The sequence below is a fragment of the Delphinus delphis genome, chromosome 18 (assembly GCF_949987515.2).
Source record: "Delphinus delphis chromosome 18, mDelDel1.2, whole genome shotgun sequence".
Lineage (NCBI taxonomy): Eukaryota > Metazoa > Chordata > Mammalia > Artiodactyla > Delphinidae > Delphinus > Delphinus delphis.
This window is the reverse complement of record NC_082700.1, coordinates 68,102,217-68,124,317: the sequence shown is the minus strand read 5'-3', so window position 1 is coordinate 68,124,317 and position 22,101 is coordinate 68,102,217. Positions and strand designations below refer to the sequence as shown.

Sequence of the window (22,101 nt, the reverse complement as noted above, 5' to 3'; positions counted from 1 at the left end):
ATGTTCAACCCACTAGTAAAATAACAGACAATAAAGAATATTTTTTTACATTCTCCTATAGTAACTTAAAACTTTAGTTACCTTGAATAACACCACCCTAAAAGTTAAGGGCTCTTAGATATAACTATGTCTTTGTTATTTAATAAAATTATCATCACAGAAGGTATGTCATTTTAATTTAAAAATATATACAGTAAAATAAAGATGTATTAAATATAATCAACACATATCTTTGTATAAGCAAATCAACATTTCCAATTTAAAACTAACAAAGCATGAAAAACTGACTTACAATTTACTGTCTATGCAGCTTTTTCCAAATGATAATCAGAATTCAAAAAAATGTCTAACAAATGAATTAAAATTAAGTCTCCATTCCTCCACTGAAACAAAGCCTATACCAAAAAATATATTTTAGCTTTTGCACTAAAAGCTTTAAGAATAAAGTCAAGTGGAATTGTAACCAAATTTCTAAGCAGAAAAAAAATTGCAGTCTGAAAATAACAAATTTACAAAATACAGTGATCAAAGATAAGAAAATCTTCATCTTTGCCACATAAGCTAATAGGAGGCTTAGAGAAGAATGTGAAAAACACAAACCAGAAGTTAACTCTGAAGTATGTATTCCTGTGATCAAAAACGGTTAAGAGCTGCAAAGGATCTCCTGAGTTAAAACTAATCTTGTTTAAGAAGGCAAGGAAGAGAAACTACCACCACCACCACCCAAGCACCTGTGTATGAGTCTCAAACCACTGCTCGGAAACCTCGGGCATAATTTAAATGTCTTTCTTCACACAGTGGACCCTGTGAAACTATCAGCCAGCTCCCACCCTTCATTCTTGATTCACCTCTCCCCCTCAGCACAACTCCCAGCCCGCCATGTCTACCTGACAAGTGACAGCCCAATCTGATTAAATGCTTCCAAGGGAGGGGACTCATGGGCCTCCATGACAGGCCAAAAGTGATCACCATGGAGATACATAATTACAGCTGTCAGCGCATCTACTGTCCTGCTGACATCAATTTGATTGCTCCCAGCAATAATGATAGACAAAGCTTAGTGTGCACTCTCCCGCACCCAATCACTTTATCTATTCCTTGGTCCATTTAGCTGACATGCAACATTCACACAAGCAAATAACAGCAGTAAGCAGAACATTTAAGGCATTTTAATTGTTTTTTCTTTCTATGGATGGCTCACAACTGCAAATGTTATTACATAAAGCTCCTGCTGCAGCATTAATTGAAGAAAGATTTGGTGGGACAAAGACTGTAGGGGGTACAGTTTGTCCATTATCACTTGTACTTTCAACAGGTCTCACGTTTGAAAATTGCAAATTGCAAAAACTTGCGAGGGCAAAATGTTTGACATCCTGTTAGCTATTACAACATGGTGAAAACTTCTAACAACTAGAGTAATCACTATGAATTCTTATTTAATACTTTTTTGTTTGATTAAAAAAATGTTTAGATATGTCCCTATGATACTTGTTTTCTCATCTGCTATTTAACGTCACATAATGCCTGTTAAATCTTTACAATTTTTCTTCTGCCTTCAGGCTTTGAACACAGCATGGAGTCTCTGAGCTTAGAAAGGGTCAAGTCCCTTTAGAAAGCACATGGGCAAAAACAATTTAAAAAGTGAAATAAATCATATATCCAATAACATCTTCAAATTTAGAATTCTTCCTGTAATCTTTCACCATCTTCATGCCAGTAATCAAACTGAATGATCATATTCACAGATGGTACAGCCTTGTCATCCACTAGCTAACATAATGTCATATATATATGCACTTATTACCTTGATTAAGATGAAGGGTATATCCTTGTTCTTTTTATGCAACACAAACTATTTAAAGAACAGCTATTAAACACAGAAGAAGTACAAATACAGTGGACAGTGCTCACTTTTCTTTAACTGGTGTACATAATACGCACTTCTTAAAGTCTTTGACACTTAATAGAAACAGGTACATTTTGTTTTCCTTAATCTATTTAGATTAACGAGCTGATTTTGTGCTTCATTTCTTGACATCTGACTATACAGGGAAGCAGGATTAGATTTACTGAAAAGATTAAATTGTAACACAGAAATGTCATTTCCCATTCTTAGGATTCTATGAATCTTCTTCATTACGATTTTCAGAAGAATTGGGAACACTGTAAACTATCATTTATTTAGAAGTCAGATGTCTCCAGACTTCCCCTGTTAGGTGAATTCTGACTTTCCTGAACATCATACAGTACAAAATATGAAAAAACAAAAAACTGTGATTCCCCATGAATTTCACTTGTCATCCAATTTACACCCTTTGGTGTTGACATGCTTTAACATAAAAGTGTGACATAAATCAAGATTTTTAACCCCTCACTTGATATTACAGCTTAATGACTTACACCAGGTAGATGCAGTGGTTCTTGGTACTGAGACAATCTCCCAATAGACGGTAAACCAAAAGACTTGTAGGGGTCCTGAAAGTTCAAAGGACAGGAAGCACAGTCTTTGAAATATAAATCAGCACAAGTAAGGTTAAATATTTATACAATGAAGAAGCATTTATAGGTCTATTTACCAAATCACAGATTTCAGAATATTACTGTCTTATCCTCACGCTAGACAACTTAGAAATGTATTTAAAAATCAAACAGAACTGTAACCAGAATTTAGCCTGACCTTGATCATACTTTATTGAAATTGGTAAAATTCCAGCTTTCTATAAATCTTCTTAGAATGCCTTGGGCAAAAATAAAATAACCTAGGAGCTACATCAAAACATACTCAAGTTCAGAACAACAAATGTAGTGCACTAAAGATATTTGTTTTTCTTACTCTCAAAACAGCTCACATATGGTAAAATTTGAGCATTTTAGTTCTTCAAACAAAGACCTGAAAAGTAACTTTGCATGTGCAACTAGATATATGCTCCATTTGTAAATATCTTAGATCAGAATAAATAGTAAGTTCAGTGTTATAACAATAGGAAAGAAAAGAATACCACTTAAAATATAATATAACCAAGCCATAGATATTTCTCAAGATCCTTAAAAAAATTTCAAAAAAAATTCCAGAATTTTTAAACACAGATACTACTAATTTGTTTTTTATTTTACAGATAGGCTTCGATGTCTAAAAGTAAAAGATGGTATAAATGTTTCCTTGCATTTTTGTTTTAACCATTTGAAAAAAAGCATTTTCAGATGCTGACTGCTTTATCTGATTAATTATAATATTAAAGTATTAAACTGAGAGTTTTTGAGTTAAATCCATAATTAAAACTATGAATTGAAGCTTTGCAATTTAAATTTTAGTTGTTATTTTTACATAATCATAAGAGATAAAATTATTAGGGAAAAAACTGTTGGAAAAAAATTTAAACACTGAATTAACAACTGATGTGTAACTAAGGTAGCTCTTTAAAACACAAACACACACACACAAACACACACAGAAACAAATGCCCCTTTTCATTTCGAATGTGGTTTGAAAATAAGCAAAAACAAAAACCATGGTCCATTCAAGCACAATATTTAACTAATGCTTTCTTTCTCCTTAAACTGATTAGTAGCTATTCCTCCAACCAGAAAAAAACACATGAAAATTAATTAAACGCAATCCTTTAAAACTATTTTGAGTTACGTTAAAATGATCTAACCTGTTTTTCTGGTTCATTTCTGGATTACATAATCAAATCCTTGACACAAGGTATAAAATCCTAAGTTTACCTTGTTGTTTAGCTATATGTGGTCCCATAACTCAGGACACAACCACCATCCTTCCTCCCAACATCATTCATTTTACCTCGGCATAAACCCGACATTCAACTGCCCAGCCGTTGATGGGAATATCAGCTTGTTTGTGCCTGAGAGGGTAACCCTTGGCAACACGGATCATTTCTTGGACTAGGTCCAGGCCAGTAATGCATTCTGTGACAGGATGCTCAACCTGCAAGGCCAAGATGTGCCAGTCAACAGTTGTAGGAAAAGGTAAATAAACAGAAATAAGCAAGAACAATGTCAATAATTTCTGGGTAAAATGAGGTTAATTATATTTAATATTCAATCATATTTGACTATTTAAAAAAATTTTATTTTATTTTATTTTTCGGCTGCACTGGGTCTTAGTTGTGGCACGCAGGACCTTCAGTTGGGGCACGCATACTTCTTAGTTGTGGCACACATGCAGGATCTAGTTCCCAGACCAGGGATCAAATCCGGGCCCCGTGCACTGGGAACGCACTGGATTGGTGGTCTTATCCACTGGACCACCAAGGAAGTCCCCATATTTGACTTTAAAACGATCTAAGAGAATAAAATTAAAGAATCAACACCATATAGTACAAAGCTGGGTAAGAAAAATGACACCCCAAAATTATTTGTAAACTATCTGTACTACTTTTCCCAGTTTTTATTTAGATGTGGTCCAACAACATTTAACACTTTTAATTTTGAAACTAATTCTTACCTGAAAATTACATATTTAGATACAATCCTCAATGTGGCTGATAATCAACCTATTCTGCTACACTTAGCATGGCATCTATAGAGGCAGCTTATGATTTTCCAAAGCACTAATCTCTCCTGAGTTTCACCCACTTGCATGCTTTCACTAACCTGTCCTGACAAGCAACCAGACTAGTGTACTCTTACATCAAGGCAGCATAGCAGAAACGAGCAGATGGGTCCTGCAGGTTGTTTTCCCTCTAGACCTATGTGGGGAGTGCTTAGCATGCACAGTAACAAAATTGAGCCAGTGAAATCACTGCTCTCTCAGCAAACTGCTGATAACTACTTTGGATGATGCTGTCATGGAGATCCCTGGCCTTCCACACTACCACACGGGATACACATATACAAAAACATGCAGAGACATACAGGAATACTAACAGACATACACATCTTTATAAATCTGATCGACTGCTTACAAGATCCTAAACTTAACTGAGCTAAAATAAAGCCACTTTGGCACTGGTAAAGAGTAGATAATCTGTCATGTAAAACCTTGAATACGTTTTGAAAATTTATATTAAACTTTGGCCACATCTGCTGCTTTGATACCAATTTCTTTTCTCATAAAAATTACGCATGTTCTAAATGCACTTCACAATAGTGTCTTTATCATGACATGTCATATTTCATACACTCTGACACGGGAAAAGGTCAATGAACAAACGAACTGTCTTCCCATCTTCAACTACACTAATTGAAGGACAGGACTTAGTCATTATAATAATCTTGAAGCTTATCATAAGCAGACAATGCCATGGTCTTTAAAAAAAAAAAGCTTTGTAAAAATAAACAGATGGGATCCATAATTAGCTCTGTGTGTGTTATGAGTTTGTTTACAGTTTCAACATTTTAAGACATTTTGACATAATTTTAATGACAAATCATCACTAAAATAAGCATCGACCCTTTGTAAAATAAATGTGACACTAAGTAAAGATCTTATTAGATAGTTGAGAATATATCAATATATTTTTGGAAGCAAACTATGATTTTGAGAGAAACAAGATTTTTTAATTTATTTATTTAATTTATTTTTTCGCTGCATTGCAGCGAGCAGGGGCTACTCTTCGTTGCGGTGTGCGGGCTTCTCATCGCAGTGGCTTCTCTTGTTGTGGAGCACGGGCTCTAGGTGCACAGGCTACAGTAGTTGTGGCACGTGGGCTCAGTAGTTGTGGCTCGCAGGCTCTAGAGCACAGGCTCCGTAGCTGTGGTGCACGGGCTTAGCTGCTCAGCGGCACGTGGGATCTTCCCAGACCAGGGCTCGAACCCGTGTTCCCTGCATTGGCAGGCAGATTCTTAACCACTGCGCCACCAGGGAAGTCCCAAGAAACAAGATTCTATATGATAAATATAATAAGAAAGGAACGATTGTAAAGCCCCTCTATTAGTGCTAGAAACAAATTTCATGTAAGAAAGCATCTTACCACCATAACTATTCAAGAGCTGAACCTACTATGTGCCCAAGGGCTCTATATCAGTACTATCCACATATCTTTGTTAAGTGAGAAAACATTTTTAAAAGCTCAGAGAATGATTTAGTTTCATTCTTCTGCATCTAGTGCCCAGAAAAGTACACACTATATAGTAGACAGATAAATATACATTGAATGAAGGAGCAGCAAATCCAGAGTCACACCTATAGTAAGTGCTAGAGGCAGGGTTGGAATTTATGTCACTCCAGAGGCGATATGACCTTCCTGTTCTTCCTCGTGGAAAAATGTATATGAAAGAACGTAGTTAACATAAACAGCTATATAATTATGAGCTGCTGTCTTTTACAAAATACATTATTACAAAGTCTAAAGATTTGGTCAGTCAAAAATTCATTGTAAGGCTCTGTTTCACCCTAGAAGACCTCCCTATAATATGTAGGAAAGAAAAGTTTATTAGACCTGTATTGAATAGAATCTAAAAATGGACTCACTTTAATCCAACTTAGAGTTACATAAAAGTAACAACATTTTACAGTCTTAATTAGTGAGCTTCAAGTATTTCAAAATAAAGTAAGTAGATAACTAAAATAATAACTAGCTGCTAAAGGCAAAATCATTAAAGAATTTTTAAAAAAATATCCACTTAGGTTCAAGTATTGTTAAAGTATACAAAATAGTCTGACGTACCTGAATTTTTCAGGTAACAGTAATATGTCTTTTTAAAGTAAAACAATTTTAAACATTTTTGAAAGAAATCTTTCTAAATACATTTTAATAGAACTCTGAAGTTATTTAACAGGATGTGTGAAACATTTCCTTTAGACCCTGTATTATTATTATCATCAGGAATCTTGTAAATGTAACACTGACTAAATAACCGTGTCTATCCCCCATCCCTGAGAATTTAGGCATAATTTCCCTGTGCAAGGTAAACTCAACACTTAAGAGATAAGAGCAGAGGTTACAAAGAGACAAAATGGCTCACAGGCCAAAATATAAATCAATGAATGATTTTTAAATATCATTAAAATACTATCCTCTAGCCCTTGAATAAAAATCTAGTGTTTAAAGACAAAAGGCCAGGGATACCCTGTTCTTGCCTGGAGAACCTACCCCTGCAGGACTTTGAGGCCCAAAAGTCAACCCAGGAAGAAGAATGAAAGGCCTGGAAGTTTCTGAAATGCAGAGATATAAAAAAATGACTATGAACCCTCTGAGCACACAGCCTGTTGTCCCTTATTTATCCTCAGATATTCCAAATGTTTCCCTTGTTTATCCACAGAAAATAAAACTAGTGAACTATGAAAAAAAGAAAGAAAGAAAAGGAAAGGAGAAAGGAAGGGAGGGAGGTAAGACCAATGGAAAGTAAAGGTGGATAACTGGAACAAAAGGTTATAAAAAGAAAAAAAAGATTGGCCTCTGGTAAGCCAACAAGTTTACCTTGTCGAACCTAGAAGAAAAAACGACCTCTGAAAGTATGATGCTAATAAACATCTATTCTGAGGGCTAGTATGTGGGGGGAGGGGTGGGGGACAAGGTTTCTGAGTGACTTCTCTCTGGGAAACACTGAGTTACCTGAAGTTAAACAGGCTTATTTAAGAAAAGACTCCTCAGACCCACTAATCTGTGAATATGCCTCAGGACTCTAGGAGGAGACTGTACAGCACTTATGTCACCACACACCTTCTTTTGCAGACTATCTTTATGGACTGAGACGTCCATAGAACACACGCTTAGAAACAATGCCTTTTCTAAAGGTTCAAAACACAAACATTCAAAATACAAAACTCAATTCCCTTATGTGACTCTGTGCTCACCAAACAAATTTTTGGTCTTCATACATGATTTCCCTATTCAACAGAAATGTGTGCTAGTTCCAAGAAACATATGAATGAGGGAACCAGATAGTATGATTGTGCATTAGAGATGAATATACTGACATTCTAGTATATAAATCTTGTGATTTAGTCAGCAAAAGTAATACCTAGCCATAGAGAGAGAGAGAGAGAGAGAGAGAGAGAGAGAGAGAGAGAGAGAGAATACATACACATACAAGCCCAAAAAAGAGTAAGCCCATCCAAGTTAGAATTTCTGAATCCTCAAAGGCAAATTATTGAATGGGATATATTCATCAAGTCAGTGCTACTCTGCAGGTTCTATTAGTAACTTATAAATCAGTTTGTACTGGCAATGCCCCTATCTCGCCATGAATCTTTTGTTCAAACAGATACAAACAACTACAATCATCAAATGCCTTATTATGATACATAATCACACTCAAGATCTAGAATGAGTATGTATAGTTCTATACACCCACCTACATTAGATGGTCACAGTCAGCCAGCTTTTTATAGATCTATTTGCTATTTTAATTTAGTCTTCTTAGTCACCATCAAACTGCCACTATTGTCAGTGTTTATGTAGACCTCTTGCCACTCTTACTAATTTGTTGCTTCAAATGTATTTCTCAAAAAAATAAATAACTGAGCTTATCAAATGCAATGGTGAGGTAAACTAGGTTTTGCTTCACCTGAGTTCTTGACGTATCAAATTTCAATAGTTATAAATTTAGAAAAGCTAAATCTTTCTGGCATTGTGTTGTCATTATCTACCTTCTGATTCTAAAAGTTATAATCGTAAATCCTGCCACTGCCACTGTAGTCTTTAGCCTTATTCCTCCTTAAATACAAACTAGGAAGTATCTAAAACTAATGAAGGAGAGAATGAGATATGTCCAGAGTCTCAAAGTATCTCCCTATAAGACACCTTCATTAATGACAAGGGGAGAAACACTAACACTACGGTGAGGAAATGCAAGAGATGCCACCTTTTTTTTTTTAATTGGAGTTTAGTTGCCTTACAATGTTGGGTTATTTTTTCTGCTGTGCAGGAAAGTGAATCAGTTATACGTATACATATTATCTACTCTTTTTTAGATTTCCTTCCCATTTAGGTCACCACAGAGCACTGAGTAGAGTTCACTGTGCTACACAGTAGGTTCTCATTAGTTATCTATTTTACACATAATAGTGTATACATGTCAATCTCAGTCTCCCAATTCATCCCACCCACCCCTTCCCCGCTTGGTAACCATAAGTTCGTAAGAGATGCCACGTTAACGAAGCCAACATTACCAGTAATGGGATAAACAGACATCGCATGCCTCCTATATGGTGCTCGGGAAAGAACAACAGCATTTCTGTAGTATTCTTGCCAAAAATGCAAAGCCTGAATATAATCAAGAGAAAAAAGACATGCAAAATGCAGGACACTCTAGAAAATAAATGGCCTGTGCTCATAAAAAAATGTAAAGACCATACTTGACCAAAAAAACAAAAGAAAGACTAAGGAACTGTTCCAGATGGAGAGAGACTAAAGAGGCATGGCAAGTAAATGTAACATAGGATCCTGAACCAGAAAAATGCTGTATTTTACTATAAAAGACAATAGTGAACAAGTGGTGAAATGTAAATATGATCTGTAGACTGGATGATAGTAATATGTCAATGTTAATATTCTGATGTTGATAATGGTACTGTGGTAATATAAAAGAATTTTCTTGTTTTTAGGAAATACATATTTAGGGGTAAAGAGGCACCAGGCCTGCAATTTACTCTGAAATGTTTCAGGTAAAGAAGATAGATACAGAGAAACAAAGATGCAGATATAGATACAAGGATAAAGCAAATGTAAATGTTAGTAAAGGGTGTTCAGAAATTCTTTGTAATGTTTTGCAGTTTTTCTGGACATCTGAAATAACTCCAAAATAAAAATTAATAAAAATTAAAGCAATGTCACTAGAATTTTTGTTTTTATATTACAAAACATTATTAAAATAAAGATATCTGACTTGATCAACATTATTTTCTCTTCAATCAGAACCCTCTCATTGTGCTAAATAAAAATAATCAACAACAGATAATTTGTTCAATAATGTTTTCTCTAACTTAAACTTCTAAATACTTTATTGTGTTGATGACCTAATAATTCTAAAGATTTTAAGAATGGGTAACTAGATAACAGGCAAGTATTCCTCGAGGAGAAGATGATTCAGGCAAATTTTAATTACACACTAAAGTTAACTTCAAATGAAAATTAACAATGAGGCAAGTTTAAAAGAGGAGAAAGTTCCAAAAAGTGTGGAGAGAAGTCAGATCAATGAAATTATGTGTTACCTTGGCCACTACAGAGAAGGAGGGTGATAAAAAGTATTCAAAGTTCCTTGAATGGAGGGTAATTGTTTTTCAGGTGGTACGTGGAGGCCCAAATGCTTAGTCAAAGCAGAAGCTGTCCCTAAAAGCAGAAGACCCATGTACATACCATAACTAACATCTCTGTGGCACTGAAATTTACCAAATCCCTCCAAATGCACAAACTTGTTCCCTATTCCACTGTCATTTTACGGACAAGGTACAAGAGATACTCACAAGGGGTATAAGGTAAGTAAATATTAAGAATTTTCTAATATTCAAATAATGTTATTTTAAATTAACATAATTTAAAGTAACTTCTTTATTAAATATGTCTAAACAAGATATTACAAAGACTTAGTTTGTGAAAGCCATTTTTTGTAAGCAGAACTTTTTAAATTCAACTCAGCAAAGCAGTACAGGTATGATTACCTGTTGAAATGTGAGGAAACTGTCCTGTTATATAAAATCGGGCTTCATAATGGTATTTGGCATAATAGGTCTTTTTCGTTTGTTGTTATTCTGGCCTGAAAGGACAACTGATGTCATTATTTTTGGTTTTGCTCTTTCAGTTCAGAGAGAGTCTTTGTCCAGAACAGAATCTAACATATACCTATTAAAATTCTGAAACTCTACCTCCTGAGAATACAGGGTTTCAAAATAAAGATCTAAAGTTATTAGATTTTGATCCACAGGGCTTAAAGATAAAAAGCATGTTGGGAAATAGGCCCCAACACACCATCCCTGTAAACTCACCTTGAAAATAATGCCTATATTCAAGGGTGGCAGTGAAAACTGAACAGTTTCTATTACAGAGCTTTCCTGTTGACCCCAACACAAATAGTCAGATGAAGAAAGGATAAGAGAACTGTTTAGGCGCTGAACTGCATCTCCTCTGCCCAATTCACATCTTTAAGTCCTAACCCTTAGTACCTCAGAATATGACTGTGTTTGGAGATACGGTCTTTAAAGAGGCAATTAAGTTAAAATAAGGTCATGAGGGTGGGCCCTAACCCAACATGACTGATGCCCTTGTAAGAAGAGATTAGGACACAGACAACACACAGCACAGAAAAAAAGACCATGTGAAGACACAAGAAGACGACATCCATCTGCAGGCCAAAGAGAAAGGCCTCCAGAAGAAACTCATCCTGCCAACACCTCGATTTTAGACTTCTGCCTCCAGAAGTGTAAGAAAATAAATGTTGCTTAAGCCATCCACTCTGTGGTAACTTGTCATGATAGCCCTAGAAAACTAATACAGGAACAAATTTGAAAAGTTAAAATCTAGGTAAGAATCCAGAACTCAAAGACACCAAAATAGTTTATAAAATGCTTTAAAACAAAAAACTAATGAAAAATGCCTGACAAGTTTAACTATTCATATCCATATAACAAAAACGTCTTTCCTTCAACTTTCTAAAAAGACTCAATAAACATTAAGTGAAAGTATAACATGCCCTTCGTTATATTCTCAGTTTCCTAGGAGAGTAACTTCAAGTATCCCAAAACATCCCAGTTCTGGCTAACTCTAGCCAGTCTGATAATCCTGGCCTCTATGACTTTAAATATAATCAAAATGTCAACTTCTGGGCTTCCCTGGTGGCGCAGTGGTTAAGAGTACGCCTGCCGATGCAGGGGACACGGGTTCGTGCCCCGGTCCGGGAGGATCCCACATGCCGTGGAGCGGCTGGGCCCGTGAGCCATGGCCGCTGAGCCGGCACGTCCAGAGGCTCCACAACTGGAGAGGCCACAACAGTGAGAGGCCCACGTACCGCAAAAAAAAAAAAAAAAAAATGTCAACTTCTGTCCAGATCTAAAATATCACTTCTGGCAAGAATGGAATTTTACAAATTAATTACAAATCCATTTCCCTATAATTTCTCTTATTTCCACCAATTATTCTTTCAGTCAAACAGCCCAATTCATAAAAGACCAAACTCTTTTAGTAGTTTTTAAATTTAAAACTGCTCTGAAATTAGAATATGATATTTGTTCAGTTACAGTCCATTCTCAGAAATCAGAATTTATGTTGCAATAATTTTTATTCTTTTAATAAAAGAAACAGCAAAGGATAAGAATCAAGATGCTAAAAAAGTGTTTCTAAAGCCCTCCTGGAATGTAAGGTTCCATACGATACAGAACTCTCCAACGGAAGCTCTGGTTGGATGTGGGGATATGCAGCCTCCGCAGAATTTCAACAGTTCTGTTGTACTTTTCTTCCACAGCACAGGTAGATTCCTCCTCCACTGTAGCAATCAGTATAAGCCACTGACTAAGGTCTAACAAAAGGGGTACAATTTAGCTCTCTGTTCTCAAAATGGTGGAATAGCCAGCAGACCACATTTGGGCATTTAATGACTTTAAGACCTTACTCCTTTCTATTTGGGAGTTTTCTAGGTTTTTCAATCTTTGTAGACTATAAAAAGACTGCTTTTCCAAAAAGATAACATCTAAAAATTGCCTAGATTTGGAAATTAACAATTATACACACACACAATTTGGAACGGTATATTCAAGGTCCTAATATTAATCTTAGCACAAAGGCCTAAGCAGAAATAGTTTATCAATGTAACACTTTTATCAGTTCATTTTTAGAAGAAAGAGTTCCACATCCATTTTTCTCCTAGACTCTTACACAAACACCTTTACAATGAAAAGGCTTCTTTCAAAGCAGTATTTCCACTATGTTTGTTCATTTGTAACAATAACTTTTCGGTCAACTGACAAAAGATTAATAAGAGAAAGTTATTATTAATTTGTGGCTCAGTTTGCCATCTGAAAAACAATGACTACTGACAGGGTTTATTAATTATAATGACAACAGTAATAGTAAACGTGTTGGGACTTCCCTGGTGGCACAGTGGTTAAGAATCCACCTCCCAATGCAGGGGACATGGGTTTGAGCCCCGGTCTGGGAAGATCCCACATGCTGCAGAGCAACTAAGCCCCTGCGCCACAACTACTGAGCCTGAGCTCTAGAGCCCACAAGCCACAACTACTGACCCCGCGTGCCACAACTGCTGAAGCCTGTGCACCTAGAGCCCATGCTCCGCAGCAAGAGAAGCCCACGCAGTGCAAAGAAGAGTAGCCCCTGCTCGGTGCAACTCCAGAAAGCCCGCATGCAGCAACGAAGACCCAACACAGCCAAACATAAATAAATAAATAAATAAATAAATAAATAATAATAAACGTGTTAACCAATGTTTAACAAACATAGCATGCAGGATATTACTGGTAAGATTCTTACAGTGAGGAAGAAGAATGAGTGCTTGGTATAAACCAGGCACTATTCTGAGTATTTAAATGTATTAATTCACTTAATGCTCACAATGCTATAAAGCCAGTGCTATATTACTGTCACTTTACAGATGAGGGAAATAAAGTATAGAGAAGCTAAGGAACTTGCTTACAGACACACAGCTAGGAAGGAGCAGAGTTAGGATTTACTTGTACTAAGTGAAAATAGTGGATGTTTGCAATTCATGGAAAAAATGATTAAATGAGTTCCCCATTAGTCTACTACAATTGTTCTGAACCATTCTAGGGTCTAGAACCTCACCAAATCTCTCCCTAGAAAAGTGTGGATCCAATTTCTAGAGGGTCCACAGACTCCCCTACAACTCATTAAAGAGTCCAGATAACCCAGGTTAGAAGCTTCTGCTTTGGGAAGATGGCAATTCCAACATGGCTCACTCCCTCCCCACAGGCTCTATTTCCCCAGACTTAGGGAGCTGCTGAGGATACGTGAAGTGCAAAGATTTGGGGCAAAGTGACAGCCAACAACAGGTAATAGGCTCTTCTCTCTCGTGGGCTGGGCAACACTGAGAGACTAGCTTCAGAGACCGCTAGGGAAGAATGAGAAAGGCACTGGTCATGGAGACAGCTTGGCCTGCAGACATCCACGGACCCTGGAGAGAAACTCAATAAAGGCTCCAGAAGAGTCCCTGGTGTCTTCACCAAAGAGTCTGAGTCAATAAACGATAGCTGGATTCTGTCCTTGAGACAAGGGGAATGCTAGGAGACATATGCTCTTGCTGTCCTCAGGAGTAGATATGGTTCTGTCTGCAACCACTTGAAGAACATTACCCCTAGAACGTTACATCAAAGAGAAGTCAGTACTGAGCACCCAAGACAACCACAGTAGAGGGTGTACCCAACTGAGAAAGGATAAACATTTGGAATAACGATCACATATGTCAAGTGAAATAGAGCGGCTGAGGGACAGAAAAAAAAATTTATCCAAAAAACAGTAAGGGCACTTAGAAACTTCGAAAGTAGCAATATAAGCACACACACACCCTTATACGCAATCAGACTTTCTGGGATAAAATATCAATTTCCCAATTATGCAATTCAGTCAATTACTTAGAAGATGATCACTGTTTGAACCTGAATTAGTAGCCTGGAAGGAGAACATAAAGAAATGATATCAAGAAACAGAGCACAGGGCTTCCCTGGTGGCGCAGTGGTTGAGAGTCCGCCTGCCGATGCAAGGGACACGGGTTTGGGCCCCAGTCCGGGAGGATCCCACATGCCGCGGAGTGGCTGGGCCCGTGAGCCATGGCCGCTGAGCCTGCGTGTCTGGAGCCTGTGCTCCGCAACGGGAGAGGCCACAACAGTTAGAGGCCCGCGTACCGCAAAAAAAAAAAAAAAAGAAAGAAAGAAACAGAGCACAAATACAAACTGAGAGTAATCATGAGGGAAAAGATATGAGCCCTAGAGGGCTTGTCCAGAATACCTAACCTGCAAATAACAGGAGTCACCAAAGGAGAAAACTAACAAATGAGGAGAGGAAATAGTCACCAGAAGAAATTTCCCCTGAAATGAAGAGACACTTGAATCTGTACAACTGAAAAGGGCACATGGAGCAAAAGGCAGAGTTGATGGATATAAATATATACCTAGTCATGTGAAGAAGAAAAAAAAAATTCCTGAATTCCAATATTTAAGAAAAAGTTGGGTCACCTTTCAGACAACAAGAATACGTTACCTATAATGGAAGACAAATCAGAATGACATCAGACTTAACACTAGAAGCTAGAACACAGGAGAATGTAAAAACTACAAAAGACTAGAACAGAAACTCAAAAATCCTATACTCAATCAAAATATCATTCCTCTTTCACAGCTAAAGAAATATACTTGAGGATGGGGTATTTCAGAGCATATCATTCACATACTCCAGCTGAGGAAATTATATGAAAAAACTTCCTAAACAAACAAATGAACTAGGGCAGAAATCTTAAAAAAGGAGAAAGACAGAGAAGCTACAGTAAATGAGACATGCCTAGGGGTGTGTACCTAGAAGCTAAAGGGACTCTGGAAACAGAATAGATAAAACTACAAGGGAAAGTAACACATAGCCTAGAACCATTAAATTATCTCAGAGACTCTTTACTGCTGGAAAGTGGAGAGAACCAGTTATATCATCTTTACAAATACTAATGGAGAAAAGGTCTAACTGAAAAGGAGGATGAACGTAAATACAATTTTAAAGGACAGAATATCTACAACTTATCAATAGGAAGCAACAGGAATAATTAGCAATTTAATTCAAGCAACAAATAGAAAAAAGAAAAAAACTGGAATATTATTTATAAAACACAAGTAAAGATGATAAAATCAAGTATTTAAAGTCAGAAGGACTAAAATTTCATACTAAAAGAAAGAGTGTCAGACTGGGTTTTTCAAAAAAAACTTATAGAACAATTAAAGCAAGTGATACAGAACAGGCAAATAAAACAAAAAGAAGCAGGACACAGACATAGAAAACAAACTTATGGTTACCAAAGGGGAAGGCGAGGAGGGATAAATCAGGAGAATGGAATTAACATATATACACTACTATATATAAAACAGGTAAAGTACAAGGACCTACTGTACAGCACAGAGAACTATACTCAATATTTTGTAATAATCTATAAGGAAAAGAATCTGAAAAAGAACATGTATATATATACACACATATATAAATAAAAAACTGAATCACTGTGCTGTACATCTGAAACTAACATGACATGGTAAATCAGCTACACTTCAAGTTTTTAAAAAATTTTTAATAAAAAATAAAGTCAAAAAAAATTTTAACTGGGATTCACATATATATACTAATATGTATAAAATAGATAACTAATAAGAACCTGCTGTATAAAAAAATAAAATAGGGCTTCCCTGGTGGCTGAGCGTGGTTGAGAGTCCACCTGCTGATGCAGGGGACACAGGTTCGTGCCCCAGTCGGGGAAGATCTCACATGCCGCGGAGATGGCTGGGCCCGTGAGCCATGGCCACTGAGCCCGTGCATCTGGAGCCTGTGCTCCGCAACGGGAGAGGCCACAGCAGTGAGAGGCACGTGTACCACAAAAAAATAAAAAAAATAAAAATAAATAAAATAAAATTCAAAAAAAAATTTTTAATAAAAAAAAGTAGGAGATGCAACATGATATGAGTCAAGGTGGAATTTAAGATTAAACAACTTAAACAAGATAAAGATATTCTGTCATGATAAAAGGCAAACAGTAAGGTATTTCCTTACTGTATTTATATTACTCTCTTCCTACTTTCCAACTCCTAAACACCCTCTAACTATCACTGTCTAGGGATGTTTTTTCCTAAAAGAACAGGGGAATATAGAGCCAAAAGGGAGGTGCTTCCATTACGGGTGAAGTTAGATCAGATAATATCTAGCAGTGATTTAAACTCCAGGAATATGAAGAATAAATTCTAGTGCCCAGATAGTTGGGAACGGCTCAGACAAATATAGGAGCAACACTGGCTACAATGGGGAGCAAAGGCTGCCTTCTGAGTTTAGACCCAGGAGGTCTTCACTTTTGCCTAAACTCAGTTTGCCATGAAAATTCCAAAGAGAGCAGATGTTCGGATTTGCCCTCCTTTGGGCATCTGCCTGACCATGATTAGTGTGTGAGTGTATAACGTGCTCATGAGTGAGGGTTTCGTCAAGCCGAGTGTGTAGGTGTATTGTCCGTATTTGTGTTTACTTTTTTTTTTGATCTCATTTGTTCAGATTTTTTAATCTCTTGTGTTTCCTAGAGCTGCTCATGCCCCACCTCCACCTTTGTCTTTGCAGCACTCAAAAGTTATTTTCTTCCCATCAAATATACGCTGGCTAGAACAAGAGTTATTTCTGCTAGGCAGCATCTTACCCCCAGAGCTCTCCAGCTCTTCTGCCTAACAGTTTTAAATCGGAGATTGAAGAGTCAGTTTTTCCAAACCACCCGTTTTCCACGCTAGCTTGCGAGGCCTTTTCAATTCTTTTTGACTCCATGCGCCTCTGCTACACTGAGATAGGACACAGTTATGCTTACGGTGTCACCAGTTCCAGAGACGAAGGGGAAAAGGTGCACCAGGGCCCACCTAGCAGACGGGTTAGGTTGCTGCTGGGAGGTGGGGTGTCACTGTTCCCTTTGCTCAGGCACGCTGTTTCCAGGACCCCTCAGAAACTGGTCCCCACTCCTCTCCAGGGCTCTTCTCATCCCTCTATTCATATGCGTGTGTGTGTATTTTCCCTGTGACACTGGCAGTGACAGTAATTTCCCGCCCAGAGAGAAGCTTGTGGTCCATGATGCTCCAAGAATGAATTTCCAAGTATTTGCCAGTGGAGGTGCAGAAGCTGTGACAAGAGTGAGTCAGTGTTGCACTTTCAGAGCAACTGTATACTGCAGTAATAAATGGAAAATATCAGCAAACAAACAAACAAACAAAAAAAACACACACACAGGCAAACAGCAATAAACCTATACTGTACGTATTATTTTGTAGATATATATGTAAACATTATTACAAGTGCAAGCAAAGCTGAGAGATGTATACTGAAGCAGTTATGGATGAAATTATTTAATGTCTGACATTTGTGTTAAAATACTCCAGCTATAAGGCGTAAAAGCAAGGAAAAGGAGGCATACATACAGGAAACAATACTGGCCAAGTTAAAACTGCTCTAAAAAATAAAATCTTATTTTTTAATAAATTATGAAAAACTTTATATATCTAAGACATCCTTGCATTTCTTTCTAAATAAAACAGATCCAATTTAAAAAAAGAGAGAGAAAAGATATAGAGGAAGTGAATAAAACAACAACCTTCAATAACATTGGGTTTTCTTTTGCTTTTTTTGGTGAACTTGGGCAAGTTAATAACTTTGACTTTTTAATAGATATTACCTCATAAAATACTGAAGGTCTATAACAGAAGGGTCTAGAAAGATCTTTAAAGGCCTACCATTGAGAATGATACCAGCAACAAATGGATTCACATCTAAGTCTGAATTTTTAAAGAAAAGATAATGCCTATTATTAACTAGACCCCAGAAAAAGAATACTCCCACAGTTTGCTTCGAAAAAAATACATATAACTTTATTACTAAAATCTGGTAAAGACAATATTTTAAAAAGAAATAAAAATATTTATATTCACAAAATCCAGCAAAATACCAAAAGGAAAATCACTATGTCTAATTAAAATGTATTCCAGGAATATAAAGGAAATGTATCAGAAGAGTCCATAATGTTAATAAATTAAAAGATAAAAGGGCCACTTCTTGCCTTATCAGTAGTAACTGGTAGATAATTAGGAATTTTGACCACAACTAGGGACAAAGAGGAGATCTTACAAGCCTTTAGAAGGAGAGAAAAATTTTAAATGATAATCAGATGCATCTCAATATCAACAGTAGAAATTAAAAGAAAGCAATATAAGGCCTTCAAAAAGTCAATGAAAAATTATTTCCAATCCAGAATTTAATATGCAAAATTCTAAAAGCAAACTTTGGAAAAAATTGTGACCTTAGGTCAGGCAAAGATTTCTCAGGAACTACATCAAAAGCACAATCCATAAGTTAAAAACTTGGTAAATTGGGCTTCATCAAAATTAAAAATTTTTGTGCTTCAAATGACACCATTAAGAAAATAAAAACGGGGGAACCTTCAAGATGGCAAAAGAGTAAGATCTGGAGATCACATTCCTCCCCACAAATACATCAAAAATACAACTACATGTGAAACAACTTCTACAGAACATCTACTGAACGCTGACAGAAGACCTCAGACTTCCCAAAAGGCCAGAAACTCCACACGTACATGGCCACGTGTCTGACAGAGTCTTGGTGCTCCTGCCAGGTGTCAGGCCTAAGCCTCTTAGGTGGGAGAGCCGAGTTCAGGACATTTGTCCACCAGAGACCTCCCGGCCCCACATAATATCAACCAGTGAAAGCTCTCCCAGAGATCTCCATCTCAACGCTAAGAGCCAGAGCCACTCAATGACCAGTAAGCTCCAGCGCTGGACACCCGATGACAAACAACTAGCAAGACAGGAATACAACCCGACCCATTAGCAGAGAGGCTGCCTAAAATCATAATAAAGTCAGAGACACCCCAAAACACAACACCAGATATGGTCCTGCCCACCAGAAAAACAAGATCCAGCCTCATCCACCAGAACGCAGGCACCAGTCCCCTCCACCGGGAAGCCTACGCAACCCACTGAACCAACCTTACCCACTGGGGGCAGACACCAAAAACAACGGGAACTACAAACCTGCAGCCTGTGAAAAGCAGACGCCCAAACACAGTAAGTTAAGGAAAATGAGAAGACAGAGAAATACACAGCAGGTGAAGGAGCAAGGTAAAAACTCTCCAGACCAACAAATGAAGAGGAAACAGGCAGTCTTACCTGAAAAAGCATTCAGAGTAATGATAGTAAAGATGATCCAAAATCTTGGAAACAGAATGGAGAAAAAACAAGTAATGTTCAACAAGGACCTAGAAGAACTGAAGAGCAAACAAACAGTGACGAACAACACAATAAATGAAATAAAAAATTCTCTAGAAGGAATCAATAACAGAATAACTGAGGCAGAAGAACGGATAAGTGATCTGGAAGATAAAATAGTGGAAATAACTACTTCAGAGTAGAATAAAGAAAAAAAAAAAGAATTGAGAACAGTCTCAGAGACCTCTGGAACAACATTAAACACATCAACATCCAAATTACAAGGGTTCCAGAAGAAGAAGAGAAAAAGAAAGGGACTGAGAAAATATTTGAAGAGATTATAGTTGAAAACTTCCCTAAAATGGGAAAGGAAATAGTTAATCAAGTCCAGGAAGCACAGAGAGTCCCATACAGGATAAATCCAAAGAGAAACACGCCAAGACACATATTAATCAAACTATCAAAAATTAAGTACAAAGAAAAAATATTAAAAGCAGCAAGGGAAAAGCAACAAATAACATACAATGGAATCCCCATAAGGTTCACAGCTGATCTTTCAGCTGAAACTCTGCAAGCCAGAAGGGAGTGGCAGGACATATTTAAAGTGATGAAGGAGAAAAACTTACAACCAAGATTACTCTACCCAGCAAGGATCATATTCAGATTTGACAGAGAAATTAAAACCTTTACAGACAAGCAAAAGCTAAGAGAATTCAGCACCACCAAACCAGCTTTACAACAAATGCTAAAGGAACTTCTCTAGGCAGGGAACACAGAGAAGGAAACGACCTACAATAACAAACCCAAAACAATAAAGAAAATGGTAATAGGAACATACATATTGATAATTACCTTAAATGTAAATGGATTAAATGCTCCAACCAAAAGACATAGACAGTCTGAATGATTACAAAAACAAGACCCCTATATATGCTGTCTACAAGAGACCCCACTTCAGACCTAGGGACACATACAGACTGAAAGTGAGGGGATGGAAAAAGATATTCCATGCAAATGGAAACCAAAAGAAAGCTGGAGTAGCAATTCTCATATCAGACAAACTAGACTATAAAACAAAGACTATTACAAGAGACAAAGAAGGACACTACATAATGATCAAGGGATCAATCCAAGAAGAAAATATAACAACTGTAAATATTTATGCACCCAACAAGGAGCACATCAATACATAAGGCAAATACTAACAGCCATAAAAGGGGAAATCAACAGTAACACAATCATAGTAGGAGACTTTAACACCCCACTTTCACCAATGGACAGATCAACCAAAATGAAAATAAATAAGGAAACACAAGCTTTAAATAATATATTAAACAAGATGGACTTAATTGATAACACAATTGGAGCAGGACATTCCATCCAGAAACAACAGAATACACTTTCTTCTCAGGTGCTCATGGAACGTTCTCCAGGATAGATCATATCTTGGGTCACAAATCAAGCCTTGGTAAATTTAATTAAACTGAAGTCATATCAAGTATCTTTTCAGACCACAATGATATGAGACTAGATATCAATTCCAGGAAAAAAATTTGCAAAAAATACAAACACATGGAGGCTAAACAATACACTACTTAATAACGAAGTGATCACTCAAGAAATCAAAGAGGAAATTAAAAAAAATACCTAGAAACAAATGACAATGGAGACATGACGACCCAAAACCTATGGGATGCAGCAAAAGCAGTTCTAAAAGGGAAATTTATAGCAATACAATCCTACCTTAAGAAACAGGAAACATCTCGAATAAACAACCTAACCTTGCACCTAAAGCAATTAGAAAAAGAACAAAAAAAACCCAAAGTTAGCAGAAGGAAAGAAATCATAAAGATCAGATCAGAAATAAATGAAAAAGAAATGAAGGAAACGATAGCAAAGATCAATAAAACTAAAAGCTGGTTCTTTGAGAAGATAAACAAAATTGATAAACCATTAGCCAGACTCATCAAGAAAAACAGAGAGAAGACTCAAATCAATAGAATTAGAAATGAAAAAGGAGAAGTAACAACTGACACTGCAGAAGTACAAAGGATCATGAGAGATTACTACAAGCAACTATACGCCAATAAAATGGACAACCTGGAAGAAATGGACAAATTCTTAGCAATGCACAACCTTCTGAGACTGAACCAGGAAGAAACAGAAAATATGAACAGACCAATCACAAGCACTGAAACTGAGACTGTGATTTAAAATCTTCCAACAAACAAAAGCCCAGGACC

At 36.8% G+C, this 22,101-nt stretch overlaps 1 protein-coding gene across 2 annotated transcripts in view; it reads right to left on the bottom strand.

Moving 5' to 3' along the window:
• The window catches only part of PCCA (propionyl-CoA carboxylase subunit alpha), a 355,728-nt gene that overhangs the window by 176,697 nt on the left and 156,930 nt on the right, over nt 1-22,101 (bottom strand). For both annotated transcript variants that reach the window (XM_059995774.1, XM_059995775.1), the window contains 2 exons: nt 3,803-3,946; nt 2,401-2,475 (listed from right to left, as the gene is read on the bottom strand). In XM_059995774.1, the coding sequence (XP_059851757.1) occupies nt 2,401-2,475; nt 3,803-3,946 (219 nt within the window). The remainder of the gene's footprint in view (nt 1-2,400; nt 2,476-3,802; nt 3,947-22,101) is intronic.